The 27401-nt window shown below is 39.8% G+C and overlaps 1 protein-coding gene across 10 annotated transcripts in view; it reads right to left on the reverse strand.

Moving 5' to 3' along the window:
* BTBD10 (BTB domain containing 10) overlaps positions 1–27162 on the reverse strand; it is a 29022-nt gene extending 1860 nt beyond the window's left edge. Inside the window, exons 1-9 of one of the 10 annotated variants that reach the window (XM_083419903.1) lie at positions 26930–27029; positions 24743–24798; positions 18070–18228; positions 15286–15429; positions 8061–8251; positions 5982–6264; positions 4305–4407; positions 2415–2535; positions 1748–1945 (exon numbers count right to left, since the gene is read on the reverse strand). In XM_083419903.1, coding sequence (XP_083276029.1) covers positions 1748–1945; positions 2415–2535; positions 4305–4407; positions 5982–6264; positions 8061–8251; positions 15286–15429; positions 18070–18170 — 1141 coding nt within the window. In that variant the 5' untranslated portion in view covers positions 18171–18228; positions 24743–24798; positions 26930–27029. Of the gene's footprint in view, positions 1–1747; positions 1946–2414; positions 2536–4304; positions 4408–5981; positions 6265–8060; positions 8252–8488; positions 8915–14891; positions 15221–15285; positions 15430–15722; positions 15869–18069; positions 18229–24742; positions 24799–26929 lie in introns of those variants that run through there. The other 9 variants (XM_083419901.1, XM_083419909.1, XM_083419907.1 and 6 more) reach the window with 9 other exon arrangements.
* Positions 27163–27401: the final 239 nt, after the last annotated feature.

Genomic DNA, 27401 nt, shown 5'->3' on the forward strand with positions numbered 1-27401 from the left:
GAATAAAATGTTATACAGTGTTTACTCCTGGTTCAGCAGCAACGGTCGATAACGCAACGGATGCAGCATTCTCCTCCAGTGTTACAATGCTTGCAACTTTAATTGGAAGACAATCCTTTGTACCCACATTGCCACACAAATAACAGAGGTCAAGCATTGTAAAACTGCAGGCAAGCCCTGTTCCCAGTGTCTCCAGGTACTTGGGCTACCCTTTACACCTTTGGACAATTAACATGAAGCTCTAAAGAGGTTTTTAAGTGTGTTCTACTGAATACAATTAGAAACTTTTTGTGAGGAGGTACCCTGATAAGACAGAAACCCTCTTGTGAGCAGCAGCTGTAAGAACATTCACTCAAACCCTTTAAAAGTCCCTTCAGGCCTTCAGACTCATCATGCAAAGGTTTAAAAAGCAGTTGATGTGCCTGGGGCCTCCTTCTTGAAAGCTTTTCTATTATTTAAAAAGTGCATGTACTCTTTTCCCAGATTTGTTTTTCTTAAAAGCATGTGCAACGTGATGGGCCAGTGAGTGCTTTTTGCAAACTGGCATAGCAAAAGATTTTAATCCAATGTGAGATAATTAATAGAAATTGGAATAGGTTTTAAGCACTGCCCCCACTTCAAAATTTTGTGAATGCTCCCTTCTTCACTTCTAATTTAACTGGACTAACCAAAATTTGCTGCGATGTAGTTCACACTTTGCTGATGGGATTTATGCAAAGGCTGCATTTGGAAATAACAATAGGTCACTAATCGTGGTTAAGCAAAATTAGGCTTTGCACAAGTTCTATGCAGAACTTGAATGCTGTCGCTCCTTGAATGCGACAGCTTGAATGCTGTTGTTTCGCTCCTTGCTTCCTCCAACTATCAAGCCAGGTTTGAGATCCTTGCATTAATTTACCAAGCCCTGAACAACTTAGGTCCTGGACACCTCAGGGATCACCTGAACCCTTATATGCAAGCTCGATCACCAAGATCCGCAAGAATGGCACTGGTCATTCCCCAAGTTGACAAGGTTCACTTCATAACAAGACACAGAGCTTTTAGTGTCATCTAAACCACTGAGCCTCTTGGGCTTGCCAATCAGAAGATCAGCAGTTCAAATCCCCATGATGGGGTGAGCTCCCGTTGCTCTGTCCCAGCTTCTACCAACTTAGCAGTTCGAAAGCATGCCAGTGCAAGAAGAAAAATAGGTACTGCTGAGGTGGGAAGGTAAGCATTATTTCCGTGCACTCTAGTTTCTGTCACAGTGTTCCATTGTGCCAGAAACAGTTTAGTCATGCTGGCCACATGACCTGGAAAGCTGTCTGTAGACAAACACCGGCTCCCTTGGCCGGAAAGCGAGATGAGCGCTACAACCCCATAGTTACCTTTGACTGGATTTAACTGTCCAGGGGTCCTTTACCTTTTACCTTTATTGTGGAATACTCTTGCCAGTAGGCGCCTTCAGTGTCAACTTTTAGACACCTGCTGAAAACTTTTCTAATACACTAGTCAATTAAGTATGTTCTGTATAGATAAATAAATTCCCCACACTGAACAAGAACCTTAACTGTATTGCAATGTGCGCCTAATTCATAAACACCACTACCTATTTAGTTAAAAAAAAAATTCTTAGAGATCACCATCAGGTGTTTTCTAGTGATGTTTGTATTGTTTGTTTAATGAAAATTAACTGAGGATATGTGCATGTATTGTTGGAGAAATACCCCAGAGCCAAATTTACTTTCAAAAAACCTCAGTGACTTACTTTGTGAGTATTCTTCCCCCATCTGTGGAGGGTATTCTTCATCCCAATCGACCACATCATCGTCAGTGAGCACCACAATGTGGCACTCTCTTTCCCCGCTTTGAGCACTGGCTACCATCAGTGGCAGTATCATTTCTTCAAGGTAAAATTCAAACTGTTTCCGAGCGCCGTCATTTGATAATTCATGCATAAGAGCACCTGAAATCAAGAACACCAAATCAATATTACTGAACACTTATTTAAGAAAGACACTTTAGTCAGTACACTAAATACACTTTAGACACTAAATACACTTTAGTCAGTACAGTTTTTCAAGACCAAAAAAAGGGGAAAGCTTCTGCTGTCGTTCCCCTGACTAGGGAAACTGAACAATATGGGTTTTGTGGTAGAGAAAGAATTTGTTGGGAATGCTTCAGATAACAGGCTATGTAGGTTTAAAGATTCATTTCCCCATTGAGCCTCTCCTATGTATTTCCATGATGTTAAGTAATTATCTACAAGAAAATAATGCCATGATACATATGGAGAGTCATCTGGAAATGAGGGGTTCTTTTTAAGGCAATAGCTGTATTTCTGCATAAATATTATTCCAGGAAAATATTTTGCAATTGGAATAAGGTATCTTGAATACACATACATATAAATCCAGTTTCAACTGTGTACTTACTGAGGTCTCTACATTTGATAGTGCTATAATCAAAAGAAATACAGAGATAGTCGCAAGCTTCTCTAAGTTCAGGAATAGATATTCCATCTGGACAACGGATCACCCCAGTCTTGTAGTAATCCTTAGAAAAAGAAAAAGGAAAATTATACTACCATGAAACACTGGAAAGGAGCATCTAATTCCTTACGGAAAAGTTTTTCACTTCTCCAAAAATTCTGTTTTACCATCTTAAGACAAAATTAGCTTACTATTATACCTTTACATGGTAACAGAGCAGAAAACAGAGCTAATGCAGAAAGTTGCAGCGTACCTTCTGTCAGGTGTGGCATGAAAGGAACATAGAAGGCTGAACCTGCAATGACTGTACTGGATGCCAATTAGCTTCTGGGTACAACCCAAATGGCCTGCATTATTGTGGTTTGTGCATCTCAGGGGATGCCTGCCTGTCCTACAACATTGGCCAAAGATTTTAGCTTCCTCTTGTCATGAATTCTACTCATATTGAACCAGAGCAGATTCCAAAGTATAGCTATCAGAGTAAAAACCTAAACATGTTGCAGGATTCCCCAAAAATAGACCAGAGGCAACTGTATTTCATCCAGCAGAGCTTTACTGCTACTGAAGGCAAATGAGCATAATGGTCACAAATCCAATACATTCAGGATTGGCACTGTCCATAAGAAATCCAGTTGCAGCAGACCTAACTGAAACTTACAATAACTTATAATAAAACTAAACCTTAACACTAAGCATAGTATATACAGAACACCACACCAGAACAAAGAGATAGAAAAGTGTGAAACCCAGGCTCCTTGTGCCCTTACTATTATAGTCAGCATGACCTTCACAGAAAAAGATAACAGAACCAGTTTAAGCCAGCTGTACTCAGCTTCTCTGAAGAAATAACCCGAACATCATGAACTAGTACTAGTTTCTTTCACACAGAGAAGCTTCCAGAACCCTCTCAAATTAATTAGACTAGGAAAGGTCTCTACACATCAAATCAATACTTTCTGCACTAAGAAATGCAAACTGACACCTCTTTCTATCTTTTCCTATTGGATTCACCCTCCCACTTAGCCATCCACAAACAACTCTGTGTGTGGGGGATCCTGATGTTCCTTGGAAGATTACTGGAGATTCTTCAATGAGAATATCAGTAATATTGAACAGTGGTTCTTGAAAGACAGCTTGCCTGCTATTCCCCCACACTGTTTCAACACAGTGGTGCTGGCTGTGTTTCTATAACTCAGCTTACAGAGCTCACGTGACACTCAATAGGAATGGGCAGCACCTCAAGCAAACCAAGTGTACACTGAAAAACACTCTGAAACACCCAGCAGTTTCATGGAAAGAGTTCTGTGAACAAGGAAAGATGAAAATCACTGGTCTAGAGTCAAACACTGCAGAAATTAATGTCTGGCACTAGAACAGTTATCACAGTACCGAAATAAGTTATCTCAACTGCCATACTGTGATACAAAAGGTCCATAATAATAAGCTTTTATGTAGAACTTCTTTATCATTGGAGACAATAAAATATCTAAAAATAGATACCACCTTTTATATCCCTCAATTTCAGTTGAAGCCTTTTGATTACACAGCTGGAAACAAAACTGCATTGTAAAGGATTTTCATTTTACATTTATTCTTTCAAACAATGTCATTCAATATATGTGAGAATGAAAGAGAGAGATGCCACACACAATGGAATAGCAGTGCCCTGCAGGAATCCTTAGTCACCCTCAATCACAACCCGCACAGGCCCTGGATATAATAGGATGAATGTTCAGGTGTTCTTTTTCAAGTCTACAAAACCATTAAAAAAATCTGTACCTCTTGTACATAAACTTATGAATGTGGAAAGAGCAGCAAGTAATGTAATCTCACCAGAATAGCACGAAACACAGTAGAGCCAATTCCCTCGGCCACTTCATACTCTCCTTTCTCATTGGGCCGTGTGAAATTATGTTCTCTTCCTGATCCAAACATCCTAGATAGATAGATAGATATAAAAGGTTTGCTTAGAAGTCATTTCAGATAAACAATGTTCATTAGTGTTCAAATTAGCAAGGTGAAACTGCAGAAAGAATAGTAGCAAGTTAAGAGCTACAGAAAATAATAACTCCTGCATCTTCTCTAAGATAATATTTGTGTGACTTGTTACTTCAAATAAAATATGAACACATAAAATACAAAGAGACTATTCAGGAGAGTGAACTAACCCATATTAATTATTGTATTTTTCCATGTATAAGACAACCCATATTTTTTTAAACCCGAAATTAAGAAATTAAGTTGTTTAGCTTTGGGGGGGGGTCACTTCCGCCAATTACTCACCCACCTGCCTGCCACTGCCAATCACACACCTCGCTGCAGCCAATTGTCTGCCCGCTCGCCGCCACCAACAGCCCACCTGCCGCAGCCAATCGCCAGGCCTTGCTGCAGCCACCAATCACCCCCCCAATCGCCACTGCCAATCTCCTGCTTGCTGCTGCTATTAATTGCACATCCTCCCTCTGCATTCACTATCCGTGTATAAGACACCCAATTTTGCCTAATTTTTTTTTTTTTTAGCAAAAAGCATTGTCTTATACACGGGAAAATATGGTGATATAGGTTTAGTTCACTCTCCTGCATGGTCTTGTCATTTTGATCTACAACGTGTCCTTTAATCCATAAGTAGCAGGGACAAATACATGCTTTCAAGTAAAATGTCAGCTTAAAATGGACAATGATCAATCCATAAAAGGTTTATTACCTCCTTTGCTGAATTTGATAAGAGCCAACTCTACTCAGCAAGGCCATTAGAAGTTACCTTACTGGTTTCTAGAAGAACAGACCTCGATATGTCCCTAATCCTATACACTATCTAAAAATGAATCTAGTAATTCACTGCAGAACAATACCGCCACGGGTCACATCCCATGAGGAAATTCATTATAAGGTAATTAACTACTGTAGAGAAAGTCATGTAAGATATATTCCTCTCCCACTGAATTGCACCATGGACAGGTTTACCCAAGGATAAAAACACCCAATATCTAAGTTGCATTAAAAGGTACCAACTCTAAAAGAGGCTAATTTCACCTGAAATGTTGCACAAAAATATTTAATCAAGACAGCTGTAAAACTGAGGTATAGAAAATTGAACAATTTATTTCATGATAAAAATATTTAAATGACTCCTAGGAAATATGCTACAATTTGGAATTCTTAACAATCTTTTAGCTTTAAGAATATCATAAGACCTCAAAGACAGTATCTTGATATTTATAAATAAAACTTTTAAAAGAACGTTATTGCCCTCCAGCATCAAAATAATTACTGTTTTTTCTGGGGAAAGTAAATGAAACAACTCAAATTTGTACTTTGTGTATGTTTAATTTTAGTTTTCATTCATTCTGTTGGTTTTTCCTGTTCTTTTGTGTTACCAAAGTGTACATCCTTGTTTAAATAAATAAGAATGTTTAAACAAATGAAAATATTGAACAAGCCAAACATTTGTTCTGAGCAGCAATTCAGGGAGTACAGTTTATGCGTATGCAGTAAAAAAGAAATGCTGACCTGCCCAACATTGTATTTGGCTGTGCAGTAAAAACAGAAGGATCTACAACAAATCGAGTGTTGTCCACTATGAGCGTTACTCTCTCAGAAGTCCTTATGTTCCGAGCTCCCTCTTTTGCATTCTCGTATACAAATACCATTTCGCCAGCATTCTTGCAATTTCCGTCTGAACTTGACTGGCTGCTGTTTCTACTGTTCCCAATACTACTACTGGAACCATTTGGAGAGGTTTTCTGAAGTCGAGGGCTGCTTGGACGAGATGAGCTATGATCTTTCTCACGTTCTGCAACAAAAAAAATTTAAAATATTGTAAATGGTGTTGCAGTGTCCAAATATTCTACACTATCAGAACGTACATTCTCACAGGGGGCAGCTATTATTGTGACCCTACAAGCAGAGCTGCCACTGTATTGATTAAACCACATGGATCTTAGACTTAGGTACAGTGGCAGCAGGGTGTGACCTTGTGGTGTGAAGGACGACAAAGGGGGAAAGTCTCCTAACCTTCGCTCTGCTTATCATTACATGGGTGAAAGCTGCACAGAATGGAATCTTATTGTTATGAGCGGCAGTGGAAGGGTTCTCTGTGCACTTGTCCATGGACATAGGAAGTGAAGATCAGCAGTCATTATCGCTGCCACAGTATAGGAACTCCTGAGGTTAAGAGTGGAAGTGGGTGATCTGTTTCCCTTCCCACAGACTGCTGGGACAGAACACTTGGGGAGGGGACAAGTTGTATGAATGGAGTGGTATTTCACACATACAACTTTTTCTCAAGCAAGCTTCAGTTATCTCTAGTCCTAGGTATCAGTGTGCAAACCTATACATGCGGGGGAGGAAAGAATAGTCACATCTTACATTCAAGACTTGAGATAATCAACCATGGTTTGCTGTTGGCTTATGAATCCTAGCCTGTTAGGGAACAAGCTAAGATCTCAGGTTCAGACACTGTGACAAGTTTTCAAGTTGATTTCTTTTTGTACCGCCAGGCAAAGAAAGAAGTGAGAAGAGACTGGGCTGTGCACACCAGCATGCTGCTTGCTCATGGTGAACCACAACAGGCCAGAAGCCCTGGTTCACTGTGATAAGCAAATAAGATCACCTCATTTTACAAAAGTGCAAATCAAAAGTATGTTCACTTAAAAAGTGCAAAGGGTGTGCAGTACTTGAGATGGGTAAGTTTAGCCTAAATAAGGGGAGACTGGGGAGGTAGGATAGCCATCTTCAAGTATCTTAAGGGCTGTCACATGGAAGAGGGAACGTGCTTGTTTTCTCTCGCTCTGGAGGGTAAGACTCAAACCAATTGCTTCAAGTTACAAGAAAGGAGATTCCAACTAAACATCAGAAAACAATTCTGATAGTAAGAAGTGTTCAACAGTGGAACGGACTCCCTCTGAAGGTGGTGGACTCTCCTCCATTGGAGGTTTTAAAGCAAAGGTTGGATGGCCATCTGTCATGGATACTTTGGTTGAGATTCCTGCATTGCAGGAAGTTGGACTAGATGATCCTCAGGATCGCTTCCAACTCTACAATGGTTGTTTACTATCCCCTGATAATAATAATAATAATAATAATAATAATAATTCTTCTTCTTCTTCTTCTTCTTCTTCTTCTTCTTCTTCTTCTTCTTTGTATAACACCCTACACCCACAGGTCTCAGGACAGTTCAGAATATAAAACAACTGTTAATAAATCTATTTAATTGTTTTAGTGCTTTCTATTATCATATGATTCAATGAAGGCTCTGACAATATAACCTATTTGGGGTTGGGATTTCACATACTTTTGATCCAAGTTTTGCATATGAACACAGAACAAATTAGTGAGGATATTTTTCATATATGAAGCTTAAATAGATAGCCTCCGGGCCTCTGTTGGACTATTTATGTTCACAGCTAACTACTGGTGTGAAAATAAAGTGGAGGATGGACATCTGTAATGCCAATGAACATACTGGCCAATGCAGTTTTTACATTTGCATCACATGTGTGAAATAACCCTAGATTTAACCTCAGTTAAGAAGACAAACACAGTTAAGAAGACAAAAAAGACTTTAGGTGCTGTTCTCTCCTTACATACCTCCTTGATGCTGTCTTGTTGGTGAAGTCACATTTCTGATACACGGGGTGAGCTGAGACTCGAGCCTTTCATGGGAGGAGTCACGTGATCTATCACTTGATCTACGTCGGTCTCGTGACCTTTCATGCCCACCACTAGCACCATGGAGACTCATTTTGCTACAATCTCCTTTAGCAACACGTGAATAAGAACTAGAAAGACAAATGTTTATGTTTAGTTTACAGTTGTCATATTAAGATTTACAAAGCAATCTATACACTGGAATATCAATAATTAACAGGTCTATTTCCAATCTTTCGTTAGCTGAAATTATTTCCTAACCTCAGTGGCATCCTAACATCAAGTTCTATTTCTGAAAAATTTAGGAAGAGGCACATTGCTTGTGGGAAAGTTTAAGTCCATCCTGGCAGAATCATTATGTTGCTCACCTCTTTATTACAGCTTGCAATACCCTGTCTATAGAAGATCCTATGGACCATTCATTGGAGCACACTGAAAAGTATATTCACAACATGCAATATACTAAGAATATGTAAAATGCCTTTGAAACAAAATTTAAGATACTGACACAGAAGTAAAACAAAATTGAGATAAATATTATTTGAATTATTCCTATTTTTAAAAACCCTCAAACTTTTTGAAATAGTTTGACAGAAAGGATACCGCAACACTAATATTTATAATTAGTACAATTAATAAGTTTTAAAGGTCATCTGAAAAATTAATTACAAGGGGAACCAGAGAAATGCCACATCTGCACTCTAGTTCCACAACCTCTTCTACATGCAAGTGGGGAAGGAAGTCTATGTGACTCCCAAGACACATCCTTGTGCCACAGCCCTTGGCTCCATTCTCCCTTGAAGCAATTGTGACATCAGCAGCAGATCAAACAATCTCTCCCTGCTTATTTGCATGCTTGGAGCCTTAGACCATTTCCGAAAGCTTCAAAGCAGGTGCCACTAACTTGTACATATTCACACAGCTAATATAGCTCCTTCCTTTTTGCAGAAGTGGTGTCTTACCTTTAAAGAAAATTAACAGTGATTTGACATCATACACTCTGATTGACCCTAGCTTCTCCTCTAAAATCTGAGCAGTCAAATTTAAAAATCACCAATCCAGTCTACTTCTAACGCGGAATTGCTTTTTAATAGAATGCATATTAAATTGGATGAACAATAGAGCTGTACACAAATGTAGTAAAGCTTGTTCAAAACAGCAGGACAGAAACTGTCCTGGTGCAAAGTCTGCTTGTAAGAATGAAACACGGTACATAATCTTATTTGTAATATAACGCAATTTAGTGGTCAGATTTGCACCACTCTTTCTCTCTCTTAAGAAATGTGAAATCTGTTTTAAATCAACTATTTAGATCAGCTTTTTGTTGCCATTTTAAATAGATATAATTGCCTTGATTTATCATCACCTCCCCCCAATAAGATCACAAGAAGAGCCGAGCAGACCAAAGGCCTCTTCAATCCAACAGTCCCATGCTGTCAACTAGATGCCTACAAAAATCCACAAGTAGGATAAATGGGCAATATAAATGTCCTGGTTTTTATATACAAATTATCAACAGATGAGCAACAGGTGGCTAACTGACCGTTTCAACTGTCCCATTACATTGCCTCAAAACCTGTGTAGTTCTGGGAGCAAGGTCCTGGTACAGGCAGAAGAGGACCGAAAACTGGTTGGTGAAGTTCATGTACATTCTGTCCCATCGCACTGGATCACAGAAGAGGCCTGATATGATGGGGGATTCCACCCCAATTAAAAATGACTGGGTGGAGGGAGAGGTGTGTGTGGAGGAAATAATGATGTGGTTAAAATGTGCCTGAACTTCAATGTAAGCCACTCACACAAATAGCCTCCTTTGTCTCACGTGGATTGCTGCATGGATGAAACAGGTCTAAGATTAAATGTGACAAGCAAAAAGTATTTGCGTTCCACAGAATTATGTCTTCATCTATCAAGGAGGAACTGCAGTGTCAGAAAGTCCAGCCTCTAAGACTAGATCCTCCACACACTGGCTGACGGAAACTAGACAATGAGCAGATTACCCGCTAAGGTGGTATACTACCCCACATATCCGAAAGAACTAAGAAGCCAACCCAAAGACTAAGAGGAATTAGCTAACCTGATGAATGAGAAATTTCTTATCATCTCAGATCTCAAGCATGAAGCAAAGCCTATATATTTATTAGTTGCATGTTATGACTAACACATCGCAAACCCTCTCTCTAACTGTGATGGTCCTTTATGCCAAAAAGGGAAGGGACACACACCCTCAAGATCTTAGGTGGGAGAAAACCCCTTCTTGACTTCAGCAGAACGTAACTAATGCATGGCATCAAAGGGACACTTTTCATATTACAGGAAAGACAAGCTCCCACATTGCCACAATATTTCAACTGGGTTATTTCTGGAATGTTTTATATGTTTGCACACTGGAGGAAACAAAAGGAACCATGGCGTCCATGTGACGGCATCCTCACCGCTCCCTTTACCATTGCCAATAAGAAGACACATCAGCAAGCTGGAGAAATACAAGAACCCTCCTGTTCCATAAAGTGTGAAGCAGGCCTCAGAGTGACAGATGGCCCACACAAAACCACCGCAGGATGAATGCACCCTATGCCCAGTTGAAAAGGCAGGAGGGAGAAACACCCTCCTACGCATATTGACAAACCTCTCAAAACTTCTGCAAGATATGAGGGAGGGGACCGAAAGTGCAGTTACCTAGCTCATTCAAGCGTGTGCCCGAAGTAGTTTACTGATGGAGAAAAAAGCTGGCACTACTCTGTGCTGTATTTATTATTACTGTCCATCCCTTCACTGCATGCTAAGCTGCTTTTCTGAAAGTCATTTTCCAAATCTATAAGCAGCTTAAGACAAAGAGTGAACATTAGTGAAAGACAGAGATCTCCAACTCTAGAATGGGAAATAAGAAAGCAGGAAACATGACGTGACACGACACATACGTTAGCTAAAGGAAGTAAAATTTCATAAAAGTCTAAGTCATGATTTTGGATCTCCATTTAGGCTTAAGATTTTGTTTTGTCCCCTAAAGGTCCGTCCTGCCCCAGAGCAAGTCTACACAACCCACAGAATACAATTCTCTTTGGCTGTTTTCAAAAACAAGCCAACCTCATGCATATTAAAACCTGGAAATTATCTACTGTAAACAGGTGCAACCGGAAGTATTGCAGATGACTCACAATAATACACTTCCTTAGGCAGCCTGAAACTCTAGAATAGAGAATAATCATGCTACTGGAATTTTATTCTGAACCACAGTAAAAAAAATATATTTTAAAATCCCTAAACTTCTTTGTCAAGCTACTGAGATGTGTATTTTGAGGAGGAAAATCTAAACTAATTTTAAAACATATTTTACTCCCATTTTATATTGCTAATATTCTCAATTTCCTCTACAAAGAATATGGCATATGTTTCCAGATGAAAATCACAGCAAACGTTTTGTTTCATAAATTTATACCCCAAAAATTATAGGCAAACAACAACGAAACAATAGCATAAATTGAAGTGTGAAGCTGAACTGAGAATATCCTTCAATTCTCTTCAATTGTGTACAGGAGAATTAAAGAAACAACGCTACTCTTGAGTGCTTCAAGAAGTTATTTTCACTGGGAAGAGTAGAAATGAAAGAAGTTTGTATGCACTGAGTGTTGGCAGCAAGGACCAAGAGGGTTTTGGGGATGAGCAGATACTTGCCACTTTGAAGGCTATCCCTGTGTGCCAAAGGAGGAACCATTCTGAGACTTCAGAATGGAAGATGTTTAATTTAATGAAACAATGAATTTCTAAAAATTAATCTGTGACAAATCAAATTGGACAAACTGGAATGAACACGGAATCATTAAAATCTAAAATCAAAGTTGTACTTAGCTTTCCAGGTGACTACTCCTAGGAAGCTATTCAGGGATATTAAAATGATTTATTCAATATATTTATACCCTAGTTTGGGTTCAAGGCAGCTTACAACATTAATCATAAAATATAGAATAATAAAAGCAAACTAGTTAAAAGCAAAAATAAAATACATTGTAACATATTTACAACCAACAATTAAGATACAATTTGCCCTGACAGCAACCCAGTGATCAGAACTGTCTGCACCTTAGTTTCCAAAGGCCTGTCTGAAGAGGAAGGTCTTAGGCTGCCATGGGAAAGATTACAAAGAGGGAGCCATTCTAAACTTTGTTTGGAATTCCACAATATAGGAGCAGCCACGGAAAAGTCTCTCTTTCATGTCACCAAAAATTGTGCTTCTGTTGCTGATTAGTGTATTAACAGGTCTCTGTGCCTTCATTTGTTTTCTTAAAATCTAAAAAACCTCTGAGTACGTTATTCAACTGCCATGACTCAGAATGAAATCAAATGTTTTAAAACATTTTAATAAAAATAAATTTCCAGGTGAAACATTGGAACTTGTTGAATGTTAATATTTAAACTCAGTAAGTGCACTTAATTGATTATTTACCCCCACATCAAATATTTCAGTTCAACTTCCTTTGGCTATTGGAAAAATGATGTATTTATTTATACACTTAAATTAATAATAGGTAGACACTGGAAAATGGAGTTGGCTTAACTCTTAGCTGTTGGCATTGCAATGTCTGGTAAATTGCACAAGCAGAAAAACTTACGATGGAGGACCAAAAAAAGTGACTTTGCTGACACATGGTTCAACTTCCTATCATTTGTGAACACACTCAACTCCAAGACCACTGACAACTCATTACTCAACCAATGAAAACTGCTATATCAACAGAATAACTTGTATTTGAGATTTTGTATACCTCCATTTGGGTTATTCTTATTTGCTACTGTTTGCTTGTATTATGAAAAAACAGAAATTAAAACATTCTTTTAAAAAAATAACATGACATATTTTAGTCTTTGCTAAATATCAGTCAAATTACAAGTTACTTAGAGGAGCTAGCACAGTTCTTTGGAAACATGCACTGTAATGTAATGTAAGGGATGTGGGTGGCGCTGTGGTCTAAAACACTGAGCCTCTTGGGCTTGCCGATCAGAAGGTTGGCGGTTTGAATCCACACAATAGGGTGAGCTCCCATTGCTCTGTCCCAGCTCCTGCATACCTAGCAGTTCGAAAGCACACCAGTGGAAGAAGATAATTAGGTACCACTGTGGTGGGAAGGTAAACAGTATTTCCGTGCACTCTGGTTTCCGTCACGGTGTTTTGTTGTGCCAGAAACGGTTTAGTCATGCTGGCCACATGACTCAGAAAGCTATCTGTGGACAAACGCCGGCTTCCTCAACCTGAAAGCGAGATGAGCGCCACAACCCCATAGTCGCCTTTGACTGGACTTAACCATCCAGGGGTCCTTTACCTTTTACTGTAGTGTAGGAGGGGCTAACCCCCCCAGTTAGGGGGGCGTGACTCAGTCCCCCAAGCAGTTTTTCTGCCCTTTCTACAACCCCACCCATTTTAGTGCCAGTAGCCAAAAGAAAAATTGGAATTGGAATAGGCACAACTCAGGGAAGGGCTTCCAGTTTCCTACTGGAGATGCAAATCACCCACTTCCCAGTCATCACACTGATCATTTGGGCTGTGTGTCTGTTGATATATATATGGGGCGGGGGCACCTCCACCATTGGCATGCAGCAATCAGATGTTGATCAAGAATGAATGTGGCCCTCAGGCCAAAAAAAAGTTAGCCATAGTACTTTAACACATGTGCACCTAGAATACAGATTGCTGCCCAAACCTGGTAATTTGAAGGGGACATAAATCCTCGTTTGTAAACTCAAAACATTATCACACAGAATCACCCAGCCATTCCCATGTAGTAGCTTGCAACATGAATGGATGACTCCACACTATTTGTCTTCCTACAACAGCAAACCACATAAAGCAATTGTTTGTTGCAAGTCACTTCACACAAACATATTGATGTGCACAGAGCACATACCATACATGTAACCTTAAGAAGCCTCTATATAGTACAGTATTAGATTTGAACTAATCCAAACTAGTCTTAAGAAAAACAACCCATTAATTTCTATCAGCTATTTTGTGTATAAAACCATCAATTTACTCATATTTTAAACAACTTCATATGATGCTGTACACTACAAAAATAATGCACTAAAAATGCAATAAAAGTAAAATTATGCAATAAATGATGCAGATACAAAAAAATATTCAAGTCAACTAAAATGAAAGCAACTATTTTATCAGCCATAAGCATTTATACTATATACAGTACAACTCTAGAATCTGTAAAGCAACATGTTAAGACTATAGATTTAAGAAGCATGTTCAATATTCATAGTTTAAAGAAGTGTGTAGGGACTAACAATGAGAAAACACAGATTTTAGAGTACCTTTTTTAAAAAAAAAAATGCCAACACTTTCAGAGACTTACTAACCAAATCTTTTTATCTTCCTGATTAAGTGATAGAGTGCATTTCAAATAAATATTACACCTACAAAAACTTTTGTCTATGAATCTTTCAAACAACAATAAAAGAATATTCTGTCTTGCACTAAAAAAGCTAGTCAACCAAACTTAAAAATAGCCCCTTCTAAGAAACTGCATTTGAGTGGATCTACAAACTTCCAACTCCTCTTAAATTAAGCTAAATAAATGCATCTTGACACCCAACAATAACATTTCTGTTTATATTACAGTCTTTCCTTGAGACAAAAGATCATGCACACACACATCTGCTCTTTGTCATATCAGACATTTAAAGAGATCAGACTACACAAAGGACAGTTAGTCTCCTTTGCATTCCAGCTCCTGCTAAATGCTGTTCAGATTATTAATGGTTACGCACCTGCTTTTGGCGTAGAACAAGGAAGAAACACAAAAACATGGGGAAAATATCGAGACCAAAGTACAAAGGAAATCCGCTCCCTTCCAGGCAGTAGATTTGGAAGCCAGCTCAGCATCCTCTGGCATTACTTGCTAAGTTCAGCATATTTGCTATTTCCATCCTCCTCTCAGTACTCCTCTGCACCATTAGCCTGCCTTACTTTCCAGCATCCTCTTTTCCTCTCACCCTCAAGGGTAACAATCCTGTTACAGCTATTCAGTCCATTAAGTGCTCAGAGACGCAAGCCCCCTAGATATTAATTCAATTCATTTTCTCACAGCCACTGACTCAGCCGTGCACAGTGCAGTACTGACGTCTGACCTCACAGCCTCCTGTAAGCTGAATTCATGCTTACCATTTCCTCATCTCTGAGCAGCCATTGGCTAACAGAGTTGATGGACAGTGTAAGGAACGCATAAGAGAAGAGATGCTTGGTATATTGCCAAATGCCATCTGTGAAGCTATTTCTAGTCCTGCCAGCTTGTCAGATTTCAATAAACTAACAAAACAAGGGAAAAGGTTTATTCTATCACACATCTTTCATGCCTGATTTTGTAGTCATTCAAAGCAACACAAACTATCAAAGAGCTTCATTTGGGATCATATGGTTTGCTTGGATATTTAAAGATATTTAATAAAAGCCACCCTGTTTAGAGATATAGGAGAGAAAGGCAACAGTCAAGATAACTCAGGTTAAGAAACTGCCTGTGCAGAATAAGCAGGAGCCACTGCAACTGCTCTAACCAGACTTTCTTCCACAACTTCAATGTTTCTCAGTTATACAATTACAACCAAGATCTAGGCTGCTGATGTGAGAGGACAAGACTTGCTTGTGGGCTTCCACAGATATCTGGTTGGCCACTGTGAGCAGAATGCTCAACTGGATGGGCCTTTGGTCTGATTCAGCAGAGCTCTTCTTAACTGAAAAATGCAAGAAACTATTGAAGCAAACAAATATTTAGCTCTTTCTGACTCCAGAAAGGACGGAAGCCCCTCATAATAAATTATGCTCATCTGTAAAGTGTCACATGACCCCAAATGCTAGATTATTATTTTGTTTGGGAGTTGCAAAAATAATACAAGATTGATCCAGTATTTAATTCTCTAGCAAACAGCTTCCACAATTGTTCTTCTGCCATGGCATAGTCAGTTTTTGCACTCTGCTTATCTGTGTGCCTTTTTCAAGATTTTTGGTGTAATCAAACAATTGTTCTCACACCCTGAGTCTAGAAGGGAAGCATGCCATAATTTTGCAGTAGAGTACTTGCTATTGATGGCCCTGTACCCAACTTTGGTAACAAATGTTTGTTTGTTTGTTTTTTTGAGATCTTAAAGTGCTTGAAAACAATTTTGTTGTGAGATTTTCCATAATATTCCAAAAAATAAACACAGCATAATGACCCATGTTCTCTGTTCTAAACGTTATCTCCAAATGTACACTTTTTAAACTAAAGTCATGCATTTTTGTGTTTTATACTGTAAACCACCCTGTGATCCTTCGATAAAAGGTGGTATAGAAATCAGAAAACAAAGCTAGTTGCCAATTAAAAGGTAAAGGGGCCCCTGACCAGTTGTGACCGACTCTGGGGTTGCGGGGCTCATCTTGCTTTATTGGCCGAGGGAGCCGGCGTACAGCTTCCAGGTCCTGTGGCCAGCATGACTAAGCCGCTTCTGGCGAACCAGAGCAGCGCACCGAAACGCCGTTTACCTTCCCGCCAGAACTGCTAGGTTGGCAGGAGCAGGGACCGAGCAATGGGAGCTCACCCCGTCGCGGGGATTCGAACCGCCAACCTTCTGATCAGCAAGTCCTAGGCTCTGTGGTTTAACCCACAGCGCCACCTGCGTCCCAGTTGCCAATTACTTTTATTCATATAATACAATTTTATTTTCATTTGTATTACTTGCATGATTTGTTACAACAGAATTTGCTGCTTGCAGTTCAGCCTTTTGAACCAAGCCTGATGTCCTAGGCTCAGGGTAAGTAACAACATTTTTTTGCAGTGCCAATGCATATTAAGCAAACAAGCTATTCCAGCTGACCCAACATATCCCCATCTAGTGAAAGCCTGCTGAAATCGGGCTTTATATGACTTCTGGAAATCACCCAGAGCTGAGGACCGAGTGGATTTTTCCAGAAACAGCAAATTTCAAATTGGAAAGCGGCTTCCTAGAATATGCCTGCTCACCATTCTTTTCTTAGATGATTCACAGACAGCTCTGTCGATATACACCAGCTGACTAAGGCCATCTAGGCTAAGGTTACCAGATTTTTTTCAATGAATCCAGGGATATTTTTCAACTTTGATGGATTTTGTATGGGGACTGATTTGTAAATCCGGGGACTGTCCTGGGGAATGGGGACGTCTGGTAACCTTAATCAAGGCAGCATATAAGCACAGTGGCTTCTAAGGTGTCCTGTTAACAGTCTTAAAACAACAGCATATTTTTAGTGCTAAAGTAGCAATGATACCTTCTGCCAGTAATATTCTAGACTTCTTTTTCCATCTCTGCAATGAATACTTCAATACCCAGCGAGGCAGAGAGTACAATTTGAAGTACAATGAATGTATATGAACTTCTAAATTTAAAGTTATTACATGCAAAGATGCCAGGTGTTAATTTGCTTAACATTTTTTATTATGGCAATGCAAGCTGCAAAGCAATTATTTCTGCTATCAAATGCCTTCACCTATTGGTTCAGCACAGTAAGAGTCAAGGTATAGAAGAAAAAAAATTATGTAGTTAGACAAGTATGTCAAATAGTCAGTGTTGTTGACAGGACAATGGTTATTCAGATTATTCATTTGACCATATATATTGCCTTAGATGTGTATAATTTATACCTAGTTGCGTACTTGTTTCATTTAACATCTTTCTACCCAGGTAGGTGTTTTTGTTAAGTTTTAGATGACATAATCAATAATTGGTCAACTGAATTCTGTATTTTACACATTCTCAGATGGCTACAGCTGGCAGAAGTGAGAAGTGATTAACAAGCTCAATAAAGATACAAAAAATGATATATTAACTCAGAATGATGTTTATCATCTGTTACTGAGAGTATCAAACTTTTCAATAGTTTTTCAGAATCAATTTGGATTAAAGTTTTGAGATGCTATACAGCATATGTGCTACCTACCTTGAATGCTTACAAAGTTTACGGGGTCTACTATGCAATTTTCGATCACAATTCTCTGGATCACTGGAGTTACTGTCATAAGGATGAGGCCGTCCTGCCATTCCACTCCAAGCTTCCTCACACAACTGCTCTGAAAAGCATACAGCCAGCACTCATAACCTACATTAAAAGAGCAGCATTGACCTTTAAAATGCCATTTATAATAATAAAAAAGCAAAATTAGAAGCATTTTGCTATTTATTCACATGCACCCACACAGTCAACATAACAAGACTTTTAGAAACAAACAAACCTGAACTTGGCAATGGTACAGAGACATTTCCACTATGGGAAGTCAGTTTTGGAAGTCAGTTTTAATTATATGCATGAATGTTTGCCGACATGGAACATTGATAGCAGCCTCTTTAATTACCTTTTAATAGTATATACAGAAATGCTTAACTGCACATGCATCAACAGTTTAAGCAAGAAACTCTAGGTTCTTTAATGCATGACTCATAGGAATATCTGTCTTTGACAGATAGCAAAATGTGGTCTCATAGCCTCCCATTTATGCTACAACACTGGAAGTTTTCACCATTTCCTTTGAATGGCTGGTACCTCCTCTCACCTAATCCAAGGTATGTTTTGAATTTATGCTTTGTCATGAAACCTGTTCAGTTCATTGTCTGAAAGAAGGCAAAAGCGCCCTTCAGTTCATCTGATAAGGGTCAAGTTCTTTGAATACTGGCCAATAATTAGCATGTATACAGAGCTTTTGAATATTCACAGCATTTCTCTTCAACAGCCTAGATGTCCATATGCATGGAGATAATATCCTGGTTCAGGCTTGCTTAGATTAAACTGGTTTATTGACTTGCTGGCTCAACATCATGCTTGCCCCTCTCCCCCCCAAAAAAACAATTAGGTACTAGATCAGGTGCTCCACAGCCAGGTCAGTGCGTGTGTACATGTGTGTAAACACAGCCCCAAAACTTGCAAACTACACTATTTAAAAGGCAGGTGCTTGTTTGTTTGTTTGTATGTATCTGGGCAGTGCTGGGCACTCCCCACTAATAGTATATATTCTGATAAACACTTTGAATATCAGCATAGTCCTAGTTTTGACCCCAATAAAAATCATCATCTGTTTGCACAGATGTGGGGAGGGGAATGAAGTTTCTTTAGACAGTGTAATCATCGGAGCTATTTAAAAAAACCCATATGAAGTATTTCAAAGCCAAACCAGATGTAACAAGTAGTTACTGAATTCACCAACAATCTGCTTCTTTGGTCTACAAGAGAATATATACAATGAAGCTCCGAGCAACGCAAAATTATCCAAGACTTAAAAGAATCAAGACTATAGAGGGCAGGAGAAGATCAAGGGAAGAAAACATCTCAAGAAAAATAGGAAATCATCCATTCACTTAGTGCTGTGACTGAACATGAAGGTAGGTAAGAAAAACAGAGCAAGTAGGTCCTGTGTGGCTTTGAAAGAAATAAAACTGGTAGCCTGCATGATTTGGAGAGGCTGTCAACTGACCACTAAAATATTGTTATCTGGACGGTCAGCTACTTACCATGTTGTGGTAATATGTGAAATCAATAATGTTTAGAGGCATCTGCCAATCTAAATGCATTATGCTTCTAAGAAGAACAAAACTATATAATTAGCATAGTGACTTCAGTTTGTTACTGATAAATTACCATTTTAAGTACTTAAGTATGTGACCCTTCAAGTGACCAAGGGTCGACTTTTTGTTGTTTTGACCAGTCAAATGCCACTTCCATATTTTGCCTTCAAGGTATGAAGGCATTCAAAGGCTGCTCTGGGAGAAGGAATTTACCTATGAGAAAAGAAATCTGCAGAGGGAGGGAAGGCTAGTCCCGTCCTTTTAGAGATGTGAACCCATTAGCCCTCAAACCAGGACTCAAATTCATAGTACATGTAATAATACTGAAAGCCATTTTTGGCAAGGTCTCTCCGCTGAAGCTACCATAAGAAGGCAGATTTATACAGGAGTATAACTGTTGTTTCTACCTAACTGTCAGACTGTATTTGAATCACAAATATATAACCCTGATTTCCCTTTGACTTGAAAAAAGAATGTAGTTTGTTAATATACACATCCTGGGTCTCTGCTATTATACTCTAAATAGACGAGAGTGGTTAGAGAGAAATATCATGATAAAGGCTTCATTAAAATCTTAATTCTTTTCATTTCAATTTGTAATTTATACAATTAATCTCAATAAATGCTAACCACAAGAAGAGACTCAGCAAATATCATCATTAGACATGGACGCTCTGAACTGGAAAGACCATTGTTCAAACCTCACTTGCCTGAATTCCCAAGATGGCCTAAGGCAAGTTCCTATTCTCACAGTTTCAGTTCCATCTCTACAATATGGGAATGACACTCACTGATTTTACAGTGTTATTGTAAAGTATATTTGAATAATTTGTGAAGTGCTTTGAATAATCTAAAAAATACATAAAAGTTATATTTGTCATATTACATACCCATCATATTAAATGAACCAGTATTAGACTGAGAAGCAATGTGTTACATTTAAGATCAAATCAATCCAATAATGAGACAATCAACTGGATCAGAAGTGTGATCATGTGAAGGAGCAGAGGTGTAACTTTTAGGCAGAAGGCCTTACGCTTCTGGCTCAAAGAGCACTGTATTTAAATATGGGTACTACTGATCAGGCTACTGACATGATCTCATTTCATAGCTTCACCTTATCAGATTTCTAATTAGCTCAGATGTAAATCCAAATACTAGCAAATGTCACAGCTTTCAGAAACAGTAACCATCTCTGACATTATCTAATATCTGTTTTCAGGGCCATTTCAAGCAAGGTTTTCATTTCCCTTGCTTCCAGGCTATTGAAGCTGACTGTTTATTCCTGGTCACTCCACTTTAGTTGGTCCATTTTGCTGACTGTGTTGAACCTTACAAATAAACAATATGCAAGGAACTGAAACTGCTTTAAACTTACAACTTCCCTATACAATTTGAGTTTTCCTGAAATTGGTTTTGCAATTCTCATGTCATGGGATAAAGGTGTCTGTCTGCTTTATCAAGGACGGCATCAGCGACATTGAGAACTGGGACAATCCTCCCCCTGGACTCCTTCTATGCCTTAGGCTTCTGCAACACTTTTCTAAGTCAATGCTCTTATAGGTAGATCTTTGTACAACTTTTCCAATGGAGGAAGCTCCTCCTCAGTCTTCTCCCTCCCTGCTGGATTCTTATTATCAAGACACACACTCTTGTCTTTATCTTCCCAAGGGCTATATTTATATTTCCCCCAAGAAACAGATAGTGGCTTGTATTTTCATTATAAAACTCTGTAAAGTACACCATCACAGGCATGGATAGCACCACTGTGTAGATAAATCAATCAATTTTGAACTAGATGGTGTGCTAACCACTAAACTCTGGGCTCTTTCTATGTAACAAGTGAAGGGACAATACCTGAAAGATATGGGGCATTAACAAAGCAACAATGCTTTATTCCACTTTACTGTATCTTTTTAATAGTGCTGTGCTGTTTTTATTGGTTTTATCACTTGTAATTTAACAGATTTTGTTTTTATATTGTTTTCATTCTACTTGAGTTTAATAATTTTTAATGATTATTTTTATATGTTCTTAGCTTTTTGAATGTTATCTGTCTTGTTCTAATTTGTAAGCAGCCTTGAGTCCCAGTATGAAAAGGCAGGATATAAATATAATCCTCCTCCTCCTAATTGTAGAAAGGTGGTGTAATCTGAACTAGCATAATCAATGATGTCAGAACTTGCTGCTATTCCAAATTCCATTCAGGAGGCTCGGGGGGGGGGGGGGCTACTGTCACCTGAACTGGCAGGAAAGTGTGTGGGTCAGTTCTGAGCACTTAGCCCAAAGTCACACAATATGACCAAGCTAAAAGTTTAGAATAGGTATAAGTTTCTCCTTGCCCCATTCTACCACACTCTGGAATGCCCCTTTTGGGGTCTTACATCAGCATAAATTGCACTGCCTGAGCCACAGACTAAGCCAGGGTGAGATCAGCCTTACTACTGTTGTCTATTTGCTGGTAACCTCTACGTTAGATTACTGCAATTCATGTTACATAGGGCTGCCTCTGAAAATGGTTCAGAAACTTCAGCAGGTGAAGCATTTGATGGCCAGGCTACTTGCCAGGGCAAGATGGTATGAACACATTGCACTGATCCTGGCCCAATTGCACAGGCTGTCAACTAGTTTCCAGGCCAAATTCAAAGTGCTGGTTTTGACCTATAAAGCCTTAAATGCCTCAGAACCAAAATACCTCAAGGACCACCCCTCCCCATATGAACTGACACGGACCCTGCAATCACCATTGGGAGCCCATCTTTGTGTGCCTCTATCACAACACAAGAACGGGCCTTTTTTGAAGTGGCTCCCCGAAGGAGGCTTGGCTGGCACCTTCATTATACACCTTTAGGCACCAGGTGAAAGTTCCTCTTCAACAAAGCCTTTGGCTGATTATCCTTTCAAATGTGTTTGTGAGTTATTGGCTTGTTTGTTTTTCTTGTCCTTATTATGTATTTTGTGTTTTTATCTTGTATTTTATGCTGTGAAGTGCCCTGAGATCTTTGGAAGAAGATATAACCATTTAATAAATAAAAATTAAAAATCTACCTGACTCAACTGGGAAAGACTAAGATCTGCCAAATCCAAACTCTCATATCCTAGAAAATCTTGGGTTAGTTACCCGACTCTTCTTCCCCTTTCCTTTTCATCTGTCCTCATCTTCAAACATCTCTTCCCCATTTACCCTCACATTCTCTCTTCCTTGTTTCTTCTTACATGTCATCACCCTCCCTGTCCCACGGTACTAAATAGAAGATTGGGGCCAGATAGGCTTGTCTGATGGAGTAAACTTCTCTAGGTTCAAGTCATGGCTTTCATACAAGAACTGACACTTTATGACATAGTTTTGCACATGAAATTACATTATGTCAAAAAAACTTTCTCTGGAGAACTTTTATCAATTAGCATTTTATTAGTTCCACTGTGATATATAGGGAACCAGCCTCTTAAGACAACTGATGGAATGAGAAGGAGGGGTGGTAAGCATTCTGCTGCTTCAGAATAATGAGGAGCTTACACCAGTTAAGGTACATTAGTGTAATGTTGAAGTTTTAGGAAACAGCACCTTATTTTCTTTTCCAGTTTAACTCATTGTCTAAAGTTCTACCAAATATCCATTTGGACCTTCACAAAGTAAAAATTTTAATAGCTGGTTTTCTATTTTAATGAAAGTTTTCATCATGTTTAACAGCATGACATCCCGTTTAAGTGGGCCGGGAGGACACATTTGTTTTCCAAGGCCTTCAGTGATTAATATAAACTGAGCTGCGAAAGTGATACTGTGGTTTGGTTTTGTGTATTTAGGTATATGTTGAGGTTATGTGCTGGCTTTTAGTAATGTTTATTTACTTTTTTATCTATCCCAACCTTCCTCACAAACAGAAGCACAGAGCAGCTTACAACTTAATTAAAATGCCATTTAAAAGATTCCACAATAATAAAGAACTGAACAACCATTGTTAAAACTATAATATCACATCTTTAACTGTTGTGTTCCTGGGACAGCTAATTTTCAAATATCTTTTTATGTTATGATGAAGACGTTTTAAATGTTTTAAACTATATTGTGTTGGTTGCATTTTGTAAGTCACTTTATGATGGTTATTGAAAAGCAGGTTATAAATACATAATAAATTACAGGCATTCTTTAAAGATCTGAGCAGCCAAAATGTGTTGCATTACCAATATTGTGGCACCTGCTAAGATTATTGCGGGTACTTCTGGATCCGTAGCTGTCACTTGAGGCTCAGGTGGCCTTGGTGGCAACAAAGCGCCTTCCATCAGTTGTGGCTGGTGGCCATAGCTGCACCTTTCAGCTATGCTCTGGTAACCTCTAGGTTAGATTACTGCAATACATTATACATGGGGCTGCCTCTGAAGATGGTTCAGAAACTTCAGCAGCCAGGATGCTCACCAGGGCAAGACGGTTTAGTATATAGTGACACTGGCTGTTAGTTAGCGATTGAGCCAAATTCAAACTGCTGGCAATACCTCAAGGACTGCCTCTCCTCATATGAACTGTCCCTGACCCTGCAATCATAATCTAAGGCCCTTCTTCATGTGCCCTCTCTACAAGATGTCTGGAGGGGGGCAACTGTTCTGTGGGCTTTTTTTGCGGTGGCTCCCTTGTTTATGGAATGTTCTCCCCAGTGAGGCTCACCTGGCACCTTCACTACATATCTTTTGGCACCAAGCAAAAACTTTCCTCTGTAACCAGGACTTTAACTATTTGTGGCCTTTTAGGAGTGGGTGGGATTTTTTAATGTACAGTATTTAATTTTCCTCTTGGTTTTATTGTATCTATGTGGGGTTTATTGTCTTGCTTGTTTGTAAGTTGCTTTGGGTTGCCCTAGGCAACATAAAGTGACTAACAAATTTAATAAATAATAATAATAATTCACAGCAGCATGTAGTTATTTTTAAGAATTATGGACATTTTGCCTTTATGCCCAATGCCTCTAGGAATCACATTCTTGCTACTGATATTTACATAATTAAAATGCTCTCATAAATATATTCCTGTTTCTGTCCGGATTTAAGTCTCTCCTTTTACTTACCAAAGCCAGAATACTGTTCTACATTACTATGATGAAGGGGGCATTGTTGGAGGAGACTGGAGAGAAATTAATGAAAAATTGTGATGGAGCAAAAGAGGAAAAAAAGCATGCTAGTTTAGTAGTTGCAAATATTCTGTGAAAGGAAAATAATGAAGTTGCAGGTTTTGAAGAAGCAGAGCAGATGAAGAAAACATAAAGGCCTGTTGTGTAAAATTCCAGGATCATAAGTGCTAACTGTTTTACAATAAAACGGGATGTTTATACTACAAAAGATACATGGTGTCTCACTGAAGCACCACACAGATTTAATGAGGCTTAAAATCTCTATTTAGGCAAGAATAACATTTTTTAAAATATTAATGGAGATATCCACTATTAGTTGTACTCAGAGCAGACCCACTGAAATCAAAATATGACTAGGGTTGGATGTCATCCATAATCTACTGTCATGTTACAATCCAGTAGATTAGTCTGAGGCGCTTTCTATTATTTTCCAAGAAGTGTATAGCCTAAACACAAATCTAAGTTAAGTATGTATATATTTGAACAAGTCTATTAATACACCCAAATTGTTTTGAAATATAAGAAAAGTACTCAAACATTTTACATGTCTTAAGTATCTATGGTTTAAAACTTTTAACACTGCAAGAATAAAAGGACTGACAAAATGGCCACATTCACACACAAGCCAAACCGCAGCTTAGCAGAAATGTGTAGGCTACTGGAGAGGAGAGGAAATTGTAACCACTTTGTTCCTTCCTAGTCCTAAAGTCAGTGCAGTGTGTCAGCTAAGCCAAGGTTTGTTTTACCATGTTATGTGAACCAATAACTCCTTTCCAAAAGAAAGAAACTGGCTAAGTATCATCTGTTGGAATTTAATTTTTGTCAGATGACGGATGCCAACAACAACAATTTATAAAGAAGGTATGTGGCATGACATCAAAAGTATTGTTAGAAAATATTTTTCAAAATACTGAAATACAATACTAAACAAAACCAGTGGCACCAACTGAGTTAGATGAATGACACAAGGATCAAAGAATAAATGATAAGTCTGGAACGAGTGATGTGACAGATATGGGGATACTGGAATTACTGGACCCAACTGCATTCTCCTGTACTGGTAGCCAACTCTAATAATAGTAATAAAAAAAAACTACAAATGACACTGTAAATGATTTGTGGCACAAACAACATCCCTTATCTTCCCAAGTAAACATTAGAAATATTTTAAGCCTGCTCTCTTTAGAACACCAAAGTCAGAATAAACCACAGAAAGAGCAGCACATATATTGGGAAAATTACAAGGCAACTTTTCCCATAAATCTATATTTTCCGTTAAAAAATTCAAAACAGTCCAACTTTTTTGAGTACAGTATTGTATTCTTAAAACTCTCCCCCCCCACACACACAACCTCTCCACCTCCTCATCCCGGGCTTTCCCCAATATGCCCCCCAACACCTTTTCAGAAGGGCAGGATGTGGCAAAGAAGGGGGCAAAGGTGAGCTACCCGTGACAAGGCACTTCTGTGGGAGCAGCCATACGCCCAACAAGCCCGTCGGTGAAAACGGTAAGAGCACCAGGAGAGGAAGGAGGGCACTGGGAACCGGGAATCACCATGAACGAGGCCGTAAACAGCCTATAAATAAATTAATAATAATAATAATAATAATAACCACACCACCACCTCAATCCCGCCCTTCCTTCCTCGCAACTCGCTGTGGTCCACATGGGTTTTAAAACAGATACCCCCCACCTAGAGAAACCTGTCTTGCCGCACTTGTCAGGTAGACACAGATACACGCGCATCTGACGCGCGTCACGCATACACTCACACAGTCAGGTATGCGCGTGTACACACACAAACGTACCTTAATACCACGCGGCACTCACCACCACACGTACCCGGCTTCCCAACAACCGCTGACCCTCCTCATTTTATAGACCTCCCTGGTAACGGCCACCCACCCTCCGCCAGCACAGACGAGCAGCGCCCACCTGCCCGCCACCGCGACGCTTCGGATCTCCGGCCCAGACTCGCTTCCGTGGGAGAAAACAACCGGTGGCCGCCCGCTGTCCTGCCTCTGCCTGCCGACCACCGTCTCCCCGACCCTCCCATTCTGCCCCAACCAACCCCCGGGGGGGGAAGCTTAAAGGGCCTCCCGCCGCCCTCCCACTTTCCTCACCTGCTGCGCCCCACGACGCCGGGGCTCCAGCCTCGCCGTGCTTCCCCCTCACCGCCGCTGCCGCTGCCTCTCGCCGGCAACTGTCGCTGCTACTAGGCCCCGGCCGGCCGTCTGCCCCTGCTCTCGCGAGAGGTAGGCGCGGAAAGCTCGCGAGGCGTCGCCTGGCAGCAGGGAGGGAGGAGAAGCGGGTGGAGAGCGCGAAGCTCGCTTACCGCGCGAGGGCTGCTGCGGGCGGCTTGCCTCCGAGGCGGGGGAAGGTGGGCGTGGGTTGGCTGCTCCGCGGCGGCCGGCTCTTCCTGCAGGCGCCTGCCGCGTTCGAAGGAAGCGGTGGCTGCAGCGGCGGCATCGTCGCCCCTCGGCGCTCTCTTCTCTAGCCCCGCTCCTCTGGTAGCAGCGACGTCTGCTCCTTCCTCCCGTCCTTTTCCCGAATTGCTCAAGTGGACGGTCGTCCCCCGAGAATTGGGCATCAGTG

This window comes from Podarcis tiliguerta (genome assembly GCF_965153285.1).
Source record: "Podarcis tiliguerta genome assembly, chromosome: 1".
Lineage (NCBI taxonomy): Eukaryota > Metazoa > Chordata > Lepidosauria > Squamata > Lacertidae > Podarcis > Podarcis tiliguerta.